The sequence below is a fragment of the Drosophila teissieri genome, chromosome 3R (genome assembly GCF_016746235.2).
Source record: "Drosophila teissieri strain GT53w chromosome 3R, Prin_Dtei_1.1, whole genome shotgun sequence".
Taxonomy (NCBI): domain Eukaryota; kingdom Metazoa; phylum Arthropoda; class Insecta; order Diptera; family Drosophilidae; genus Drosophila; species Drosophila teissieri.
In genome coordinates, this window is record NC_053032.1 from 4,253,028 (window position 1) to 4,275,374 (window position 22,347).

Here is a 22,347-nt window from a genome sequence, read left to right on the forward strand (position 1 = left end):
TTTCCGTCTGTCCGCCCATCTGTCCGTATGAAAATTTCTATCGATTTGCTAAAAGGCTTTTTGCCACGCCCACAAACCGCCCAAAACTAACATGCCCACATTTTTTTATTTGTTTGCATTTAATAATTTTTTCCTCAATTAGTACCAATATTCCAGAAAATGTGGACATTTATCGTTAGCGCTTCCACTACCTGAGTAACGGGTATGGTATCTGATAGTCGGGGAACTCGACAATAGCATTCTATCTTTTTATACACGTTACACGTAGAGCAACAGGGTATATTAACAGGGTATGTAACTGGCAAAAGGATGCGTTTCCGCCAATATAAAGTATATATATTCTTGATCAGGATCCATAGTCGAGTCGATCTGGCCATGTCTGTCGGTCCGTCCGTCCAGCCTATAAAGGCTAGATTAAGCATACAGACTCCAGGGGCATAGACGCAGCGCAAGTCGGTCGATTCATGTTGCCACGCCCACTCTACCGCCCACAAACCGCCCATAACTGCCACGTCCACACTTTTGAAAAATGTTTCGATATTTTTTCATTTTTATTTTAGTCTTATAAATTTCTAACTATTTGCAAAAAAACTTTTTGCCACGCCCTCTTTAACGCCCACAAACCGCCCAAAGCTGCCACACCCACACTTATGAAAAATGTTTTGATATTTTTTCATTTTTGTATTAGTCTTGTAAATTTCTATCGATTTGCCAAAAAACTTTTTGCCACGCCCACTCTAACGCCCACAAAACCGCCAAAAACTGTATGTGCTCTCCTTCGCACTTCCAATAGCTGAGTAACGGGTATCAGATAGTCGGGGAACTCGACTATAGCGTTCTCTCTTGTTTTTGTTTGAGTATGGTAAATTTCTATCGATTTGCAGAAAAACTTTTTGCCACGCCCACAAGCCCAAATAAGGTGACTTTTCAAATTTCGCTGGCAATGTACTTTCGATTATAGATTTTTTTGTTTTGTTATGTTTGTACACTCTTCCCGAACATCTGTTTTAAGATTCAAGTGAATGGTATTTTATGTTTGGTTGTGAGAGGCGTAAAGGTTATACATAAGTGTTTTGCGTGCTCGGCGATTTTTTGCTTCCCAAACATCTGCGGGAAGAGTGTACCAACATAACAAAATGATTGATTCCTTATTTGAAGCAGTGTTAAAGTATGTTATAAAAATAAAATGTTTTAAAAAGGTAATTGCTTAGCACAGCACTAAATTATTGCACTAAATTATTGCACAGCACTAAAGCATTGCTGCCCGCTATCACACTTCTTGCGATCCTACAGCGCATCCTGATTTCTCACAAGCCGGGAATGGCGTTCGCGCCGTCCCGACATTTGTAAATAAATGACAAAATATTCACTAAATCGTAATTTTCCTAGAAATATACATTATTAAGCAACGATTTAAGTTCGATAATTAGATTGGTTAAAAGATAATTGGAAAAGGAAAATGTCTGTTTGTAAGAATGTCGAGCTGTTGGGGGCTATTATTATAACTAATTATAGTGATGTAGATAAGTTCCTAAGTTCAGAACGCGGTAACTAAACTATTTCCAAAATATTTCAAAATATCAATGTACCGATAGTAAGGTGTGGATTTTATTTACATAATATTGCTATTCTTTATAAATCATTTCTTTAACATTTACGAAAGTTAAGCCTGTCTCATCGCCGGGCCCCGAATTCCTGGCTGGGTGCGGAGATTTTGTGTGGAAGCCCTGTGGAAGCCTCTACTGAAATTGTTTACCTTATCTCCGGAATCTTCGCAGTTTCCCAATATATGGAAGGAGTCCTTTGTGATCCCTCTCCATTAAATAGGGAAATTGGATGCATGCAATTACAGAGAAATCTCTAAATTGTCGTCTATCCCTAAGCTTTTTGAAAATGTTATAGCTCCTCATTTGCAGCACCTTTGTAGGTCAATTATATCACCATGCCAGCATGGTTTAACCTTTTGGAGCTAACCTCCTTCGTAATACAGGTCTTCAAAAATAGTCTTCAAACAGATGTCATCTACACTGATTTTAGTAAAGCATTTGACTCTGTTAAACATTCTCTTCTAATAAGGTAACTTGATTTATTAGGTTTCCCTGTTGATCTTCTAAACTGGATTTAAAGTTATCTGAATGGCAGGACGCAACGGGTTCTATTTAAATTTTAAAGTGTAAAGTTATGACCTTTTGTCGTGTCAACCCAAGGCACGCGACTTATACTCTAAATGGGTGCTCTTTGGACAGAATAACACGGGTTAATGATCTTGGTGTTCTGGATCATAAACTAAAATTTTTAGGCCATATTTCGTCTATAGTCTATAAGGCCAGAGGTGTGCTTGGTTTTATAAAAAGGTGGTCAAAGGAGATCTTGAGCATGGATCACCTGCTTGGTGTCTACAATACGTAGTTCACTCGGACCGCATTGAATCGGTTCAAAAAAAATGTTGTTGTTGTTACCTTACGGCGCATAAATTGGGATGCAAACCTTGTATTACCTCCTTATTCCAGTAGATTAATGTTAATTAAATTACGTTTCCTACCTAACCGTAGAACGATGCTTGGAACAGTCTTATTTGTAAGCTTATTTGTGGTGAAGCTGATAGTCCTGACTTGGTTGGTCGGCTAAACTTCTCTGTTCCAAGCAGATTCACTAGAAACTACTTAGAAACTATTTTAATTCATTGTAGATCTAGCTTTGAGTTGCACGACCCGTACAGAGTATTATGTTCTGACTATAATAGACTTTATCCTTTCTCTAATCTTGACTCTCTGCCGCACTTAAAGCAATCAATTCTAACCTTTTTAACACATAATTATATCTTACTATTATTTATACATCTCCTCGTTTCTGTACTTTTTTCTAAATCGCATCTACATTCTCGCGAATCGAGCCGTACGATACTTAGCAAGACTCGCGCATGAAAAGAAAAAATTATATCGATAGAAATTGGAGAGACAAATAATAAAATAACAAAATTATAAAACTGTGGGCGTGGCAGTTTTGAGCTTTATAGCTTGCGTGGCAAGTATGGCATACCGCTAGAAATATAAAAACCAAATAAGAAAATGACAAAAATGTAACACATGTTTCAAAAATGTGTGCGTGGCAGTTTTGGGTGGTTTGTAGGCGTTAGAGTGGGCGTGAAAACATGGTCTGCGTGTATGTGTCTGAAATCTGCATGCGTAATCTTAACTTTCTAGCTTTTACAGTTCCTTCTACCTGTAACGGGTACAAATACACATAATCGATACCACATTTTTAAAACTTTAAATGCTTCAATTCCGTCCGAAACAGTACGTACATATTTATTTGCAAATTTCGGGACGGCGCGAACGCCATTCCCGGCTACCAAAAATTACACGCACGAGTTATTCACATTAGGAATAATCGCAGAGGTCAACTAAGCCGAGGTGCAATGGCCAAGCCTCACTCCGGAGGAACCGCCTTCGTGATCACGGTTAACCTCTACGCCAGGTAAGTATGCCTTGCTCGACTCGGCAAGGGAGTTTCCATGAGGATGCACCTAGAACTAGTTGGGAATTATTCTGCTGGATATGAGCAAAAACTCACCCCTGGACTGAATTACACTGGAGTCGGAAAAGCGATTCCTGTACTTTTCCTTACTGTATTTATACCCGCCTTTCCGACCTTATTCTTGATCAGGATCAATAGGCGAGTCGATCTGGCCATGTCTGTCCATCCATATCAACATCAAGATCTCAGGAACAGCATGCAGACTCCAGAGACATAGACGCAGCGCAAGTTGTTCGATTAATGTTGCACTCTAACCCCCCAAAAACCGCCCAAAACTGCCACGCCCACACTATTGAAAATTGTTTTGATATTTTTTAATTTTTGTATTAGTCTTATAAATTTCTATCGATTGCCAAAAAAACTTTTTGCCACACGCCCCCTCTAACGCTCACAAACTTTGAGAAACGCTCCGAATAGCCAATTAAATACAACTAAGACGCTTAGTCACGGTTCTAATTTTTTATGCGGAGCTGGACGGAAAATACAAAAATGAAAATAAAAAAAAAACGGAGTTGTGAGATTGTTATTAACACCTTAAATAACAATCTCACCACTCCGATTTTAGTGACACCTACGCAGCGCAAGTTTGTTGCAGAACTCAGCCACGCCCCAAAAACTTGCACGCCAATTTTGAAATTTTTATTTGGTTTTTAATCTTATAAATTGCGTTGCCAATTTATATACAAATACTAAAACTACTTTGGACACGCCACAATACGCGCCCAACTTTCACGCCCACACTTTTAAGAAATGTTTTGATTGTTTTTGATTTAATCAATTATCTTTGCAATTGTCTTGCAATTCTACTAGCTGAGTGACGGGTACCTGATATTCGACGAACTCGACCCCAACGTTCTCTCTAGAATTATCTTTAAGTTTGAACGAATTCATGAGCGCACTATGGTCGAAATTTCCTTATCACCACTTTCACTTTCCTTCTAATTACAATCGAATTAACATTTGGAGCAACCATGCCAGCTCTAACTCCAGATATGGTAATGAGTATACTAGAATACCCTTAAAATTAAAATTAATTTAAACAATGTGTATTCGTGTTACTTTCATTTATTGATATTTGAAATCTTAAACTTTATAAATAATGTTAATTACAGTAAGGTAATTTGAAATTCCACATTGTCTGAATGGTTGCTAGTCCTCATCCTTTGATTTACTATTAATGTGAGTTATATTGGGATTGGGATATTGGGATACTCCTCTGCTTTAGTTGATACGGTATATATATGTATATATGGTACGTTTATCATCAATAAGATTAACATGATGCTCAGAGCATCATCATCTCCGCAATCCATCCAACACAAAGTGCCAAAAAGTGGAGGGTTCACAGCAAATGGAACAGCAATTTGCATTCAATAGAAAACAATATTAAGAGTGGATTGTAAACGCTTAAGAACTAACTAAATCAATTGCCGCAGCCAAGACACAGTGGAACCTAAAGAGTAAATAGCGTGGCAAATGGCAGTTATGAGGTAATTTCTTCCAACTATACACTGAAAAAAGATTCCGCTCATCTCTTAATGGGCCATCATAACAGGCCAAATGAGGGTGCAAACAGGGTAAATGTTGCGTGGGTACGCCAACGAATCAATAGTGCAAAATACATAGCGCATTGGTCTCTGAATGCAAGAGAGGCATACATACATAGATATTTCCGTTCCCAAAATAGGGACTTGTACCATGTCACATCCCGTGAGGTTTACTTTAAATTGCTTACAACTAACATTTAATTCTCAATTTATAGTGATTTCACAATTTGTAGCCACTGGACATTGTCTACTAGGTATCAAGCAAAGTCTAAATTTAAATTTCCTGTTGGTGTTTGCTGAGACACGAACTACTACATATATTAATTTCTGTTTAGGCTTTTAGGACAGGATTTGCGCGTATCTAAAATGAAACTATTTGACTTTGCAATTGCTTGAAATGGTTTTTATAATCTTTTTTTATTATTAATCATTATTGCCGCTGCTATTTAAATTAGAACATTTGAGTTGTTAGCTTATGAGAGTCTTATTTCTGGCTGCAGGCGTTACTATCGGATGCAGCCATAAAAGACTGGCTGATTTTTTAATTGAACTGCGTCGAATTTCGGAATCGGGTCATCAAGCTAGGGACAAGGTAGAACTATTGGCCAAACAAATTTAACTCAAAACTTCCCAGTATTTCTGGCTTGCGAATGGTGCGCGCAGGGCGTATATATGCTGCAGTGCTGTGCCGTTGGCGGTGTTACAATTTCGTAGCATTACAATTATCATAAATATTTCTGTTATTATTTAATTTAAACTTCTTTATGGTATTGCATATTTCTGTTACTGTAGTTTGCTGATGCTTTAAGCTGCGGCCGCCCTCAAATTTGCTGCTGATCGTGTGGTGGCTCCTGCTTCTGATGCTGCTGCTGTTCCAAGAGTGGGCGCATGGCTAATCGATAAAACTCTGCTCCACGCAGGCTTTCACGCGCTTCTCGTACTCGCGCCGATTTTCTTTATAAAGCTGGGCGGCGGTGGAGTTAGCCGGTGAGTTGGGATTGGGATCGCTCAGCAGTGACTAGGAATGGCAAACAAACCAAGATTAAGATTTTACTACTGGCTGCAGAAGTGAAATGCAACTAACCTGTATGGATGTTAATATGGCTGACACATCGTATGTGGGACTCCAGCGGTTCTGCAATATGTCCAAGCATATTCCACCATCTGCGTACACATTGGGATGAAATACTTTCGATACGAATCGAACTGTTGGCGGTTTGTTTGGATACTCTTCCGTAAATTCTATGGTTAACTTAAAGGTTCCGTCCTCGAATGGTGTATCGTGTGGACCAAAAATCACAGCATTCCATATCATAATATTATTATCTGTTGGCGCGCCCGAGACACCCGTGGGTGGATCCTCTTGAAGTCTGCAGGTAAGTAATAAATTTAAAAGGGGAACATTTTCTGTATGCTTTTGTACATAACTAAGCTTTTGCAAATATAAAAAAAAAACAAATTTGCCTTGCCAGATACATTAATTAATTATAGTATAAATTCCACTTGAGGCTAAAATAATCATTATACCCGTTACTCGTAGAGTAAAAGGGTATACTAGATTCGTTGAAAAGTATGTAACAGGCAGAAGGAATCGTTTCCGACCATATAAAGTATATATATTCTTGATCAGGATCAGTAGCCGAGTCAATCTGGCCATGTCCGTCTGTCTGTCCGTATGAACGTCGAGATCTCAGGAACTACGAAAGCTAGAAAGTTGGGATTAAACATACGGACTCCAGGGACATAGACGCAGCGCAAGTTTGTCGATTCATGTTGCCACGCCCACTCTAACGCCCACAAACCGCCCATAACTGCCACGTCCACACTTTTGAAAACTGTTTTGATATTTTTTCATTTTTGTATTAGTGTTGTAAATTTCTAACGATTTGCCAAAAAACTTTTTGCCACGCCCACAAACCGCCCAAAGCTGCCACGCCCACACTTTTCAAAAATGTTTTGATATTTTTTCATTTTTGTATTAGTCTTGTAAATTTCTATCGATTGGCCAAAAAACTTTTTTCCACGCCCACTCTAACGTCCACAAAACCCCTGTATGTGCTGAAGACTCTCCTTCGCACTTCGAATAGCTGAGTAACGGGTATCAGATAGTCGGGGAACTCGACTATAGCGTTCTCTCTTGTTTTCTTTGCAGTCGCAACAGCATTTGCGGATTAAGTTGCAAAGTAATTATAATAATAATTTTTTTCTGATTATATTGTAATGGTCTTTAGTGAGGGATCTCATGAATGTTTTTGAAACGTAAATCTTTAGTCGGTACAATAGTTAAAATTAAAGTTAAAGTCGTCGTCCCTTTTATCAGATAGTTTGAACACCATATATTTGTTTACATATTGCGCAACAGAGACAGCGACAAGACATTTGTTAAAAAAAAAAAATATATAAATAAAAGTTGACTTAACGGAATTGTCTGCGATTTAGGTCAACAAGCGGGCGGAGCAACCCGTTTAACCGCGCCCTTTAAATCGACTTAAATCGATACTCGGGCCAAAGAAAATCATCGATTAAACAAGCAACGAAACGCGAAAGTGCACATGGAAATGAGATATGTATGCAATATCCAAGTCTGAAGCAAATTTAGATATGCATGAACTTGAAAGTTCAATTTTGAGCGATAATAAGATAAAATAATAATAAATAGCAATATAAATATAAATAGCATACAAATTACAAATGGGAAATTTCTAATGAAATTTGTGCTTAACTTTCTTCAAAAACTAAACTTAAAATTGAGTCAGTTTCGATTTGCATTAAGTTGAAGTGTATAAAAGGTAAACGGATTATATATCCATTTTCTTGATCAGGAGCTGTCACGCACCCATTTTTCAATGTTATTTTTGTATTTTGATTGTCAAAATTTGTGTTATCTATGTGCCAAAAAAAATTGTGAAATTTCTACTTCGCACTCCCACTAGCTGAATAACGGCTAGAGCGTTCTCTCTTGTTTTTCCCTGTGTATGTTAGATATGCTTCTGTGCAGTTGCTTTAGCCTTTTCGGGGTGGTACTTTCCCGTCCAGCGTGGGGCAGGACCCCGCGTTCACGCAAACAGCCTTGACATTTGGTTTCGTATTCCCCAACTGCAATCTGCACTGCCGTGCCAACATTTCGGAGATGATGAAAATTTCGAAGTCGAATGAAATTCCAATAGGAGTGCTTCGTCTCTTTCGCGTGAGTCAACAAGGTTAAGTGTGGGCGAAAGGGGGCTAGCGCGTTGGATGCAGCTGCCTATTCAGGCGAATACAAAAACGATAATTGTTGTTTTAATGTTCGTTGCGACGCAATTTCGGCAAGCGGCGGAAGAAGAATTTTGTTTGGTTTCCCAATTTTCCCCTTTCTTTCGTTGCTTTTCTCCGTACCGCACACACACAGATCAAAGTCAAGTGTCAAAGACAAGCGAATTGTTTTTTTCGCAAGAGCAAAGCAGCAAAAATAATCAACCACACACACACACACGAGCACGGGAACGTGCACACGTACATATTTTGGCTGCGCAAACTTTTCCACTACATACAGACGTGGAGCTCAAATGTATTCCCGAGTGTTTGCTTATATGTATTGGGCAGCTCCTAGGTTTCTTTTTTCCAACATTTTTTAACACCGCAAAACACAAATCTGAAAAATGCGACGATTGTGTGTACTTTGCGCTTCGCTTCTCGTTTTCCTGCTTTCCTTTGCTTTTGCACAGCTCCGCTTTGTTTCTTTTCGAATTCAATTGCATTCCTTAGTATCTTCTCACCTTTTAAAATCTCTCATAAGACGTCTGCGTGCGGGTGTTGACATATTTCAAAACGATACTACCACTCGTGTTGTGTTGGATGGGAACTCGGAAGCCTTGGCGATGCGCTGCGTTTAGCAAACGGAAACGATGAAATTTTGTAATTTATTTTTAATTGAGGGCAAACTCGGGCAGCAGTGGTATAGAGCTGGAACAACAATCGATGTTTTTCCGATACTATCGTGAAAAGGTGGAGCAGAAATCGATGCCTGATCGATACCATCGCCTAGAGCTGCCACCCAGACAGCACTCGAGCGAAAATAAGAGTCAGGGGTTGCCAGACCATTGCGACGGCAAATAGCAAAAACGGATCGAAATATGTATATGTAAACCAATTTTAATTCAAAGTGAAGACAACCGTGGTTAATTTGCAAAAAAATTTTAAAATTGAGTGACTTGGCAAAAACAATAGGTGCATCAAAAAATAAAAGAAAATCCTGAAGGATTACCCCTTTCTAATGTCCTTGCTTTAAAAAAAAACAAGAGCGAACGCTAAAGTCGAGTTCCCCGACTATCTGATACCCTTTACTCAGCTAGTGGAAGTGCGAAGGAGAGTCTTTAACACTGACAGTTTTTGGCGGCTTGTAGGCGTTAGATTGGGCAAAAAGTTTTTTGGCAAACCGATAGAAATTTACAAGTCTAATACAAAAATGAAAAAATATCAAAATATTTTTCAAAAGTGTGGGCGTGGCAGTTTTGGGCGGTTTGTGGGCGTTAGAGTGGGCGTGGCAAAATGTTTTTTGGCAATTCGATAAAAATTTACATAACTAATACAAAAATGAAAAAATATCAAAACCCTTTTCAAAAGTGTGGGCGTGGCAGTTTTAGGCGGTTTGTGGGCGTTAGATTGGGCGTGGCAACATGAATCGACAAACTTGCGCTGCGTCTATGTCCCTGGAGTCTGTATGCTTAATCTCAACTTTCTAGCTTTTGTAGTTCCTGAGATCTCGACGTTCATACGGACAGACGGACATGGCCAGATCGACTCGGCTGATCCTGATCAAGAATATATATACCTTATATGGTCGGAAGCGCTTCCTTCTGCCTGTTACATACTTTTCCACGAATCTAGTATACCCTTTTACTCTACGAGTAACGGGTATAATAAAATTAGGTGCATTTCATGAGACTATTATTAAATAGGTAAAACTAATTTAATATTAGTTCCCAACACTCAAATGAACGCCATAATTGGCCGTAAAGGACCAAAATCTTAATTTACTAAACTCTTTTAAAGCAATGGAGATGATACCGAACAAATAAATACTGCCCAGATAAAATTTCTCGGGCTCTGTGATTTCTATAAATAAATGATTAAAACGTTCTTCAAAATCGTAATAATTTTGGGCGGCTTCTGGACGGGACTGTTGAAAATCGCTGTGGAAAGACGGAAACCGCCACAACCGCTTTACTGCGTTCCTTTTTGTCGAGAAACGGGTATCTGATAATCGAGACACTCTCTCATGTATGTATCTTCGCCAGGGAATGGTTTTCTTTGATCCATTCAATTTCGAATCTGTCTGCATAAATTGCTAAAGTTTATTGATTATTTAAGGACTAATTATAACAAAACGAGTGTATCACAAGCTTAAATTTACCATAATTACAGTTGACTACAGTATTAAACGGGGAAAAGCTCGCTGTAGGTGAAGTTCTCCAGGATTTTGGTCGTGATGACCAGAAATTTTGCCTCCAGCGCGCGGGCAATCGGTGCAATCAAGTCGTTGGTGAAGAGCTCGAAGTTTTGGTTGATCGTGTCATTGATGACATCGCCCAGAACTTTATCTCCATTGAAGAGGTTCTCCAGCTTCAGGTTTCCCTTGCCAGTGCGGATTTTTAGGGCGAATTCCTTGACATGCAGGTATTCCAGATCATTAACGCTCTTAATGTCGTATTGGACACGCACATAAGCCACAAAGTTGGTGAAGTTTCCAGTGAATGGTCCATTGCCCTTAATCGGCAGTGCCAGAATGTTGCCGTTGATCTCATAGAGACCATCTCCATGGAGATGAGGGAGAATCAACTCGAAATCAAAGCGGCGGTTTTGGGTTGAAGCCCGCAGCTTGGTTATTTCAAAGTTGGAGGCGCCCAGGATGTTCAGCTTTTTGGCCTTCACCGTGAGTCCGGCGGAGCCATCTAGAATGCTAAGATCTCCAATGTAGAGGGGTTCTAGCGGCGGTACGTTCAATTCCTTAATGCCCTTGGCCAGATAAGGCCGCAAGTTGTGAACACTGCTCTTCAGGCACTTTGACAGTTCGGGTTCATTGCGATGGCAGACCTGGATGTAGTCGGCTAGGGAACAAGTTTGATAAGTACTGGAAGTACTGGAGGTACAAGTAAATTGCCTTCTTTACTTACGCATATTACCAGCTGAGATGCATGCTACAAAACAGATCAAGAGGGGGGCTACGAAGAGTTGGAACTGCATTTTGCTCCTTAAGTTTCAATTGATTTCTGTAAAAAATGTTTATACATGAGATATACATTTCACTGACGTCAAAGTTCGTCAGCAGGTTGTTCAATAGCCACCAGATCCACCCCCAAAAATGATCCACCACCCATATCTATTATCATCTGAAGTGGTTGATTGTAGGCACTACGCAGCTGCGACTTAGTCTAATAAATGGGAGGATCTCCAGACTGCTCAATTACTGTCATTTGCTACCTGTTTTGTCGTCAAGATTGTAATTGATTTTGATTGGGGCTTAATAGTCTTTGTGATGGAGCGTAGGGTTATAAATAATGCAAGGAAGTACTTTAGGTATTGAACTGGAATTCATTTGGTAAAGGCCATTAATACAATACAGTGGGTCAATTCGCTCTAATGAAAACATTTTTGATTGCTGGGTCTGGGTTCCTTGAATAAATTATATCCTATGTGAATAGTATTATTCATTATAAAGACGGGGACGATATAATAACCAAAGGAAAAAAAATTGTTTCGTAGAGACTAGCATTATTTTTCTCGTCCATGAAACACTCTAAATTAAAAACAAACGTTTACTTAAAAAAAATATATATATTTAAATAAATTTGATTCGTAATAGACTGCTTATATTTTATCGCTTTTGTTAATGGATACTGGCACTATACTTGTGCACTTTTCACTAAATCCTAAATGGATTTACTAAATGGTTTACCCAATTTGGAATTAGGAATGATTTCGCGTTTCCGAGATATACAGGATTATAGAGGAATCAAAACTAACCAAACGACGTTAAACTTACACAATTCAAAAGAGATTTCAATTGGATTCGCAATTATTTGTTTTGGCACTGATTTGCTATTTTTTTTAAAGCAGTCGAAGGCTTTTTAACGTTCTCGAGCTGTCGATGTCAGGTGTTGTTTTAGTAACCGTCAACGGATCGTACTGAATGCTAAATTGTTGAGACCGGCGTGTTTTATAGAAAAAATTACGCTACGATTTACATGAGAGCTTGGGCAAGCTGTGGACTCGAAAACACACGACGTAGAACTCGCAGGCCCCTGCCACGCTCCTCGACGACCCCTCCCCCCCATAAATCGCCAGCCAAGCTCGAGCAACTAGAAAGAGATGACCAAATGTTTGTAGCGAGAAAGAGCAACAGAGAGGAGCGAGAGGGCGAGCAAGACGCTAAGCAGCTGCTGCTTAATAATTATAATAAAGGTTGTGGGATCCATTAATGCTTTTCGGCGTCCAGCCCAAGCACAAATGCTTACGGAGACAGCCCAGCGGGAAAATTGCCAGTTGGCCGGGAAAATGCAGACCGCAGTTCAAGCCGGAATAAGATACCAGTGCACCGACTGTGGGTAGTGGTCATATTGTTATAGCAAAATGCCCAAATGTCTCCTGGTTTGTCAAACGGACTCATTTAAACACTTCATTTTCCTAAATGCAACATTAGCTTGCACTAGATTATCCTTACAGAGCATACACTTGTGTTAAATGCAGCATATGAACCCAACTAAATAAAACTACCAACTAATAAGAACAATTTAGAGGGGTTTTCGTCTGAGTGTGGGGTCGGCAGTTAGTGGGGGGTCAGAATGTGTGGTTGTTAAGCTCCCTACCAAAACCAAAACCAAGAGCAGGGGCCAGGAAGATCGTACTAGTCGCTAACGTGCCCGGCGTAATTACGCCATGCGAGCATCTTAGATGGGGAGTCGTGTGTTGACAACCTGTTAACTCTGAAAATTGTGCTGGCGGATTGCATAATGGCAATCCCCTGGCGAAAAGCTTTCCCTGTCTTCAGTTCTGTAAGGAAAGCGTTGGCTGGTTGCCTATGACACGGTTCGATGAGGATGCTGATTGCGGTGGAAAATTGTGGAGGAGCACGCAACTCAAAGATCATCTCCCAGCCTCATCCCTCATCCCAGTGATAGCTGCGTTAGATAAGTGGGGAGTGCTGAGATGTTTGTTGCTCATTCATAGTTTATTATTCAATCGGATGTGGACATGGAGCGTTGGACATGGAGATTTGTACTCCCAGGCATTTGGGTATTCAGCAAGCACGTGTAGGCGTATTGATGGATAACCGAGGGCGAGTGTAAGCTAAGTAGTTTGCATAACACTTCTATCTAATGGGAAGAACTAAGACTACATTCGTGGTTAGTCTGAGGGCACGAATGTATTAGCCATCGGCTAAAGGTATTTATTTAGATGGAAGTTCTAATTGCATTGACTTGAGTATCTTGCTAAAGGAATGGTGGTAAGTTTCCTAGCGGTGGTTACATTACTTCCCTTGACCTCTAAGAAAATAGTCCGATTCGATCCATTCGGCATGTAGATAAATATGATTTAGCAAAACCAGGTAACATTCATAAAAAACCACCTCCTGTTTTTTTCAAACCCTTTACCCAGATTTCTTATTCATTCATTCAAAGACCTTGAATTAGCGTGACAAAACTTGACAAGAGAGGCCAATTAAGATCAGCTTCTGACTTGGGTTGCGCATGAGCCGTTCAAAGTAAGAGCTATAATCGATTTACTTTGTATATTTCGCGGAATCGAGTGCAATAAATTAGAACTAAATTAGAAGACTAAAGAAACTATATTCTAATTGAGGTTAATCCACTCGTCCAGTGGAATCTTGGCGAAAATGCGATCCATGAAGTTGCGGATGACCAGTGTGAGTTTGGTCCTGAGCGCCGGCTTCATTTCCTTCAGCAGCTCCTGGGAGTTGGAGTTGATAAAGAGGTTGAGAGCAGCCTCTGTGGAAGCAAGTATTTTATGTTGATAATAATGTGAATTAATAATTCGACTACTACTACGTACGTATCACCGAATTGCCATTGGCGATGTTGTCCACTCCCATTTGGATCTCCTTCACGTTGAAGTCCATCTTGACGGAGTCCGTCGTCAGGTAGGTGCGACCGTCGGGACCCTCATTGGCCACCGCCTTGAAGTAGATCTTGGCCTTCACTCCCTCTGCGTGATCGAGAGTCATTAGCAGTGCGTCATCCCAACCCAGAAGCCCGATACCCACCGTACTCCCCCCAGTAGTCCCCGGCTCCGGAGGCCTTCACCAAGATCAGTACACCTGTGGACCGGTACTGCGCCTTGACGCGAATGCGGGGTATCTCGCACGTCAGCTGGAACTGCAGCGAGTCCAAGTCGGAGCTGTAAAAAGACAAGATAAGATATTAATGGACGCCTCTAATGGCAATGACAGTGACAATCTGCGAAGTAATGAGCTTAGCGAAAAACTGCCTTTTCATTGGTTTCATGCGAAGATGAGCCGACTATTTTGTCGTACTTTTCAGCCTTGAAGTTCTCTTAAGTCTTATATTGATACCAAAGAGATCTAGGTGAATCGGCTAGACCAGTAGAGCTACGTGGTACTTCTCGATAATCGAAATCAATACGAGAACCAACCGTTCTTTCTACTCTTCCGCTATAGAATGTCAGGACTTAGAAACATAAATAGCTTAAAAATACAATTTTTAAATGTATTACAGTACGAAACACAATTGCAAAATATTTGAAGACTATAAATGGAGTCTTAATCTCAGGAATCTATTTGAGTACCCTAAGTCAGGGTAAGTGACCATAGAAAACGAAACTGATACTGGACCGGCCAAACAATGCTCTCCACTTAGAGAATCTAGCGTTGGCACACTTTTCTGTCTCGTTTCTTGGTCAACGATCTGTGGGCCAGTCGTCTTTGCCTGTGCTGTGTTTATGTCTCTGCCACTCGGATTCTTATATTTTCGCCAATTGAGTGTCTATAGCCAGATTGATGGTCGCCGGCTTAACTGCTGCTGTAGTTGCTATTGTTGGCGGAGCTGGCGTTCCAAATACCGGAAAGCATAGCCAACAGTGTTCTTGGCTTTGGGTGTTGCATAATGCGGGGCACTTAAAAAATCAGAGGCCACTGAGGAGAGTGGGTCAACTTGTTAGAGAGTAGCTCCTCTTATGAGAAAACGCTTGAAAGGTTTAAATAGAGACATAACCAGTTTGTAAGATATCATTAATAAACATTTTAGTTTTTAATTGCTGTTGGCATTTATTTAATTGTGGTTCTTATGAAACCGAGAAACTTATGGTGGATTAAAGAGTATATGCAAAAGTAATATGCTTAAGATATCAGAGATGCACTTTTATTAGTCGGCACGAATTTTCTGCCCAAAACGTATAATACGCGTTTTACCTTATCTTGGCAGTAGCGAAGATAATGTGTTCTGTATTAATTTCCCGACTCCATAAAACTCCCATTAAACTGTATAAATAGTTAATTACCATTGAAAACGAATTTCCAGCGAACCATTTCAATCGAATAACACATCTCACTTTTTCCAGATAAACCACGAGCCTTCGTTCCCTGATTTCCCATTTAAGCGCGGAATAAGTGGAACCAGCCACCAAAGTGGGCAAACACCTTGTCGCGAATAATTACGCGTCGAAAATATACTTTAATAAAAAACCCGCACAAATGCAAATTTGTCTGGGCAAACATAAAACGTTCAAGCAAGTTAAGGAACCACTGAAATGCAAATCGGCTATTGCTCCATCGATTTCCCATCGTGTGCCAAACGTTTTGTCCATAAATCAAGACCATGAGCTACCAGGTATTCACGAGGCTTTGGCAAGCCCCGTCATATCATTGGAAACTGCGCTCATTCAAATGAGCTCCCACAATGTTGACAAAATGCAAAGTGGGGATCGCGTGCTGGGGACGCTGTTTGAGCGGCCAACTGACTGATTGACTCACTGACCGATGGACTGAGCAGTTAGGCAAATGAGCAGCGAATTAAATTATAATTACAGGGAATCGAAGTTACGGTTGGCTTACAAATTAAGGAGACTATTAATGAAATTAAATAAAATGATGTATATAGCAAAGCAAATAGTGTATTTCATTGTAGCATTGCACACTTATTATTCAAAACTCTTTATTGCACCCAATCGAAGATCTGGTGTTTAAAAAATCAGGTATTGATTTCGAAATTTTGAAAACCTTTCATTACTCTTAGCTCTAAGGATGTGCATAACTTACCGGATGTTGGTCACCGTAATATTGCTCACACCGTAGGCTTGAATGTTCCGGAAAAGTGCGCGGTAGCCATCCGGACCACTGCCCAAAACAATGCCGATTTCATCAATCATCACGGGTTCGATCTGATGGGGCAAATAATTTACTGGGCGATTTGAATAAAACTCGAGTTATGTGTTTTTGTAGATCTAAACTATTGAATTATTAGGGAAAAGATCCAACTATCTCCAAAAGTTACTTATATTTGATATTTACTATATTTGACCAAATATCATATTTTCAAAGTGGAGTGTTCAGCTCACCTCATAGATGTCCAATTCCGGAACTCCCTTCTGCAAGTAGCTCACCAACTTGTTGCCACTTTCCCGAAGGCATTCGTTGATCTGGGCCTCGTCCCGCGGGCATTGTGGCAGGTAGTAGGCTGCAAAGGTAATTTCGAGAGGTGAGGCAATGAGTGCATTACGAATGCAGTGGTCTGTAGATGTCATGTTTTGCCTGTTCGTGGATGTCATTGTCTCTCCGTCGCCACTGAATAAATCACCAGGGCTCACTATGAAAATGAAGATTCCCTTTCCTTTTGTAATTGCGATTCCCAGGTGAATGCGTCAGTTGACGTGGGTTCAAGTGCACAATTACCTCGCCAATCTCACAACGATTGTTGCGAACATGTTCGGGCTGAACTATGAATTGCTTGAATAGGTGGGACAAAACTGGCGATAGGTTTATTGCCGGGTTGATTATCGTAGTTGTGGCGGGGAGGGGATGTGTGAAAACTAATAACAATTACTGGTTTCGGGGAAGGTTTCCCGAACTTTGATATAATTGTACCCTGAAAGTGGGGTAGAAAACTTTCGTGATTGGTACAACGTTTCTCTGAAATTGTGGTAAAAACGGAGGACTCGGAGGTACATTTTTAAGAGGCTAGCCGGCAAAGTATTTAATGAAGGTGAGTCCAATCAAGTGGAATCTTTATGGAACCGGGCCAGTGACTGCAAGAACTATTAACCGAGGTTATCGTGGCCATCAATTGCCATTCTGGAACCTACTCGACCAGATCCGACGCAAGTCGACTTTCTTTGTTGCCGCAGCACGTCTTTGGGGGTGGGCAATAAGCCAGTGCCAAAAGCATGGGCCATTTGAGCCAAGTTGGTCGGTGGACGTGTCTAAAGTCAAAGTCGGCGATGCGACTGATATAACTTAGAAAGCGCGGCCAAGTAGGTATCTATCACGCTATTTGATAACTACTTACGCTGCTCCTGGGCAAAAGTGGAGCCCCACACGACGACGAGCACAATAAAGCCAATCTTTCCGCACATTTTTCGGTTCGCCTGCGTGAAAGTACAAGTAAACGGAACTTGGCTTTAGATGGGCGCTGTTTCACTTTTCTAGTTTTTCAATTGATTAGCACGTTCGGACTGCTCTCTGCAGCTTATGGATATGCATATGTTAATTTCGCCTAGATGACGTAGCCCGCACTCTTTACGAGCGAAAGTGAAAAAGTCGGGATAGAATTTATAGCGTCGCAGTGCGAGCTCCGATTGGTTTCACTTTGGAGCCGAAATTCTTTTCTTCGGCTTCAGGCTTGAAGTGGGTCAAACAGCCAGTCCCCAACCAGTTCACTGTTTGTTCTCGAATAAAGAATCCGACTGCTGCTTTCAGCTTTCTTCGCCTCTACGCTTACTTTGCGTCCAACTTTCACGCGACTCGGTTGAGGAATGAGCTCGGGCTGAGTTGGTCCAAGCCATTTTAACCAGCAAGAAGCTCGAAAGCGCCGCCGAAAATGCAGCGAAAGAGCTGGCAAAGGGGAACCGAACAAAAGGCCTTCTTGCCACATCCCAAACATTGACGGGGCAGACAGTCAGCCGGCGTTATCATCGATGTACGCTACAAAATCTGGGGAACTTTAACTTTAAGTCTCATATAAAATAAATATAAGCCAACGGAGTCAGGACTTACATAAGTCTGTCAGATATTCCCCTAAATGCAAGCTATCTAAATATAAGGTCTATTTCAGAGGATTGGATTTTGTCATTTAATATTCACATATAAATATTCTGGATCACTGAAACTAACCACTTGTAACACTGCAGGTTGATGTGTTGGTATTTTTCCAAATGGGAAGACTATGTAAATGGGATAACTCTGCCTTTAAAATACCTCACACGCCAGATCATCAAGATTTTTCTCTGTGTACATTTGCGGGTACTAATTTTGCCGGGGCCGGGGCGGGCCGGAGGCCCGAAGGTTAAGTGTAAGGGGTCTCTGACTCGGAGCCCCGCCTCCCACAGCCGCGATTGCAGCCTGGTAATGAGGTTGTCATGAATCATACGAGCGACTTGCCATCATTAGCGATTCTTCAAGCCGGGATTAGCCCAGTATTGCGAAGTATGACTTTCGTCCCACCATTTGTTCTGCTGCCTTCCATCCCTCTTGTGGCGAAAAGGCCAAGCCGTGCGATTAGAACCACGAGCTTTCCAAGAGCCGAGTGGTAAGGCGGTAATGGGCACTCATCATCCATCCATTCAGCCTACAAAAACAAAACATGCACTGAGCCAGTCAGAGAGTGTGTTAACCCTAAAAATGCAGAAACGTGTCTTTGCTCAGCGCGTTGAGGTATTGATGGTAAGGAGACATGCACCAAAACAATTGTCTTTCAAAACGTTTCGGGGATCTTAATGGACTGTTGGGGACAATTCCGATCACTGACCACAGTCTGTTTCGCATTTAAATTGCAAACTGGAGGTGGAAGTTCCTCGTGATGCGTGAGGGCGTGCTCCAAATTGCGGAGAAAAAATAAGAAGTTGAATAGTAGGAAATAAACTTAGTTTTTTCATATTGATTTATATATTTATACCCGTTACTCGTAGAGTAAAAGGGTATACTAGATTCGTTGAAAAGTATGTAACAGGCAGAAGGAAGCGTTTCCGACCATATAAAGTATATATATTCTTGATCAGGATCAGTAGCCGAGTCGACCTGGCCATGTCCGTCTGTCCGTCCGTCTGTCCGTCCGTCTGTCCGTCTGTCCGTCCGTCTGTCCGTATGAACGTCGAGATCTCAGGAACCACAAAAGCTAGAAAGTTGAGATTAAACATACAGACTCCAGAGACATAGACGCAGCGCAAGTTTGTTGATTCATGTTTCCACGCCCACCCTAACGCCCACAAATCGCATACAATTGCCACGCCCACACTTTTGAAAAATGTTTTAATATTTTTTAATTTTTGTATTAGTCTTGTAAATTTCTATCGATTTGTCAAAAAAACTTTTTGCCACGCCCACTCTAACGCCCACAAACCGTCAAAAACTGTCAGTGTTGAAGACTCTCCTTCGCACTTCCACTAGCTGAGTAACGGGTATCAGATAGTCGGGGAACTCGACTATAGCGTTCTCTCTTGTTTTGTACTGTTTTTTGTATTGTTTTTGTGATATATATTATATCTATATATATAGAAATTGAGAACAAGTTTGGTGAATGATTATAACTCCAGAACGCGTTAGTCGATTTCAACGGGTTTGCATTCGTTGGAAAGGTCTCGGGCTCCGTTAGGACAAGAGCAAAGAAAATTCTGGAAAAAGTCAAAAGAAAAGCGGGAAAACCGTTTTTTACATGCAGCGCCATTTCTAAAACATAGGATGTCATTCTTCTCTGCTCATTTCGTTTTATTTAATTCATGAGACAAACTTTATTTGGTTCATAAATAAATTGTAACAGCAGGCATTTGTTTTTGATGGTGGACGGACAGCACACTCAGCATTAAAATTGCCGTTAAATGTGCAGGTTTGTTTGTATTCATTGATTGATCTATTTAAAATACATATAGTGCTAATTACTTTATTATTTTTGAACGTACAGGTGATTGACAATTCCACATGCAACATATCAAGAAATTCTGCAATGGCAAAAGTTTTGCAGCAAGCAGCAATTATTCTATTGGATGAATGTACAATGACCCATAAAAAATCTCTAGATGCATTAAACAGAACAATGCATCTACGTCGCAATCAACAAATTTTTGGTGGTGCACTAATATTTTTGTCAGGAGATTTCCGACAAACATTGCCCGTCATTCCACGTGCAACGTTAGCGGATCAGGTCAATGCGTGCTTGAAGTATTATTTCCTGTGGCGATATGTCCAAAAATTGACATTGAACATAAACATGCGTGTTCAATTGCACAATGATCAATCTGCAGAACGGTTTTAGAAGCAATTATTAGAAATCGGAAGTGGCAATGTTCCAAATACAAATGGCTTGATCACTTTGCCAAACAATTTTTGTACAATTCTACAATCTAAAGGAGAATTAATAGAAAGCGTTTTTCCAAATATAATTCAAAATCACAGAAATCACGATTGGTTGACACAACGAGCAATATTGTCACCAAAAAATTTACATGTCAATGAAATCAATTTTCACATTCAAGAAAAATTGCCATTATCCAGTTGAATTTTTAAATTCCCTAGAACCGCCTGGTATGCCACCGCATTTTTTGAACTTAAAATTCGGCTTATCAATTAATTTACTACGGAATTTAAATGCACCAAAATTGTGCAATGGCACCAGATTGGATGTAAAAAAATTGATGCCGAATTTAATTGAAGCCACGATATTGACTGGAAAAGCGAAAGGAGAAATGGTGCTCATACCGCGTATTCCGTTGATACCAACAGACATGCCGTTTGAATTTAAGCGACTGCAATTCCCAGTGCGTCTATCATTTTCCATGTCCATCAATAAGGCACAAGGACAAACGCTTCAAGTATGCGGGTTGAATTTGGAAGAGCCGTGTTTTTCTCATGGGCAGCTATACGTAGCCTGTTCAAGAGCTGGCATTCCAAACTCTTTATTTGTACTCGCTCCAAATGGACAAACGAAAAATATAGTTTATCCAAATGTTTTGGATTGAAAATAACAATTTTCAAATAAAATAACTGACATATAAGAAATTCTAGGAATTTTTCATTGAAGTTTAAGACTGCATGCGGCGAAGCGCATATATATATGTATATATATATATACATATATATATATACATACATATATATAATTTCATTTATTATAATAATATTATAATTTAAACGTTTATTGCCAAACATCGGGCTCCGTAATATTTATATTCTATACGTCGCCACACTGATTATAAAATGTATGTTATTTCTTTGGTCGAAAAATACGAAAAATATACGAAAAATATAGTTTATCCAAATGTTTTGGATTGAAAATAACAATTTTCAAATAAAATAACTGACATATAAGAAATTCTAGGAATTTTTCATTGAAGTTTAAGACTGCATGCGGCGAAGCCGCTATATATATATATATATATATATACATATATATATATACATACATATATATAATTTCATTTATTATAATAATATTATAATTTAAACGTTTATTGCCAAACATCGGGCTCCGTAATATTTACATTCTATACGTCGCCACACTGATTATAAAATGTATGTTATTTCTTTGGTCTTCAAAGACAAACTTACAATTTTCGTAAAATATTAAAGAAATTTAAAAAACATTTATTTTTGATCAAAGAAAATAAAACGCAGAAAAAATACCTATACTACGTCGTCATAATAAGACGTCTAAAGACTAAATAGAAGGTACTTTAACTTTCTTATTAACTAAAACATAATATAGCTATAATTTTTATAACTAATTGTAATTAGGTAATAAGCCATCTGTAAGCAAATACTACGAATGTAGATATTATAATAATTAGATATTAAATTTAAAAAAAGGTGAACGTAAATATAGTCTAGGATTCCTAATTAATAAAAAGAAATTAAATAATGAGTCAAACACAGAAATGTTCGTGAAAGTGTACAGTGGTACTAATATACCAACTTCGATTGCCCTTCACTGTGAGTATGGCGCCTGAAAGTATGCAGTGCGTAATGAGTAGTTTGAAAGAATATGAATTGGTCTTACATTAAACATTTTACACTAGGTGGTTTGTATATTGAATAGTTAGTTATATT

At 39.8% G+C, this 22,347-nt stretch overlaps 3 protein-coding genes, 1 long non-coding RNA gene and 1 other non-coding gene across 8 annotated transcripts; all 5 read right to left on the reverse strand.

Annotated features, from left to right (window-relative positions):
* Positions 1–3,140: 3,140 nt before the first annotated feature.
* Positions 3,141–4,494, reverse strand: LOC122621442. 3 transcript variants are annotated; one of them, XR_006326215.1, is made up of 3 exons: positions 3,574–4,447; positions 3,305–3,526; positions 3,141–3,222 (listed from the first exon to the last, which is right to left on the reverse strand). It is a non-coding gene; the product is annotated as an uncharacterized LOC122621442 (long non-coding RNA). The 3 variants fall into 3 exon arrangements; XR_006326213.1 differs by having other exon boundaries at positions 3,141–3,526; positions 3,574–4,494; XR_006326214.1 differs by having other exon boundaries at positions 3,141–3,532; positions 3,574–4,494.
* Positions 3,321–3,485, reverse strand: LOC122622739. Its single transcript, XR_006326338.1, has one exon. It is a non-coding gene; the product is annotated as a U1 spliceosomal RNA (small nuclear RNA).
* A 988-nt stretch (positions 4,495–5,482) lies between the features above and the next one.
* LOC122619426 (ubiquitin-conjugating enzyme E2-17 kDa) lies at positions 5,483–9,049 on the reverse strand. The gene is made up of 3 exons (XM_043796361.1): positions 8,840–9,049; positions 6,169–6,454; positions 5,483–6,102 (listed from the first exon to the last, which is right to left on the reverse strand). The coding sequence occupies exons 1-3, from the start codon at positions 8,881–8,883 to the stop codon at positions 5,977–5,979; spliced, it is 456 nt and encodes a 151-aa protein (XP_043652296.1). The 5' UTR covers positions 8,884–9,049; the 3' UTR covers positions 5,483–5,976.
* A 1,337-nt stretch (positions 9,050–10,386) lies between these two features.
* Positions 10,387–12,244, reverse strand: LOC122619858 (protein takeout). The gene is made up of 3 exons (XM_043797054.1): positions 12,106–12,244; positions 11,237–11,332; positions 10,387–11,170 (listed from the first exon to the last, which is right to left on the reverse strand). Exons 2-3 carry the CDS (start codon positions 11,304–11,306, stop codon positions 10,500–10,502), a joined length of 741 nt encoding a protein of 246 aa, XP_043652989.1. The 5' UTR covers positions 11,307–11,332; positions 12,106–12,244; the 3' UTR covers positions 10,387–10,499.
* Positions 12,245–13,837: 1,593 nt separating this feature from the next.
* On the reverse strand, positions 13,838–17,720 carry LOC122620481 (protein takeout). 2 transcript variants are annotated; one of them, XM_043797963.1, is made up of 6 exons: positions 17,600–17,720; positions 16,653–16,771; positions 16,354–16,475; positions 14,344–14,477; positions 14,133–14,285; positions 13,838–14,068 (listed from the first exon to the last, which is right to left on the reverse strand). In XM_043797963.1, exons 1-6 carry the CDS (start codon positions 17,664–17,666, stop codon positions 13,914–13,916), a joined length of 750 nt encoding a protein of 249 aa, XP_043653898.1. In that variant the 5' UTR covers positions 17,667–17,720; the 3' UTR covers positions 13,838–13,913. The 2 variants fall into 2 exon arrangements, with proteins under 2 accessions (XP_043653898.1, XP_043653899.1); XM_043797964.1 differs by lacking the exons at positions 16,354–16,475; positions 16,653–16,771; positions 17,600–17,720 and adding an exon at positions 15,508–15,587.
* Positions 17,721–22,347: the final 4,627 nt, after the last annotated feature.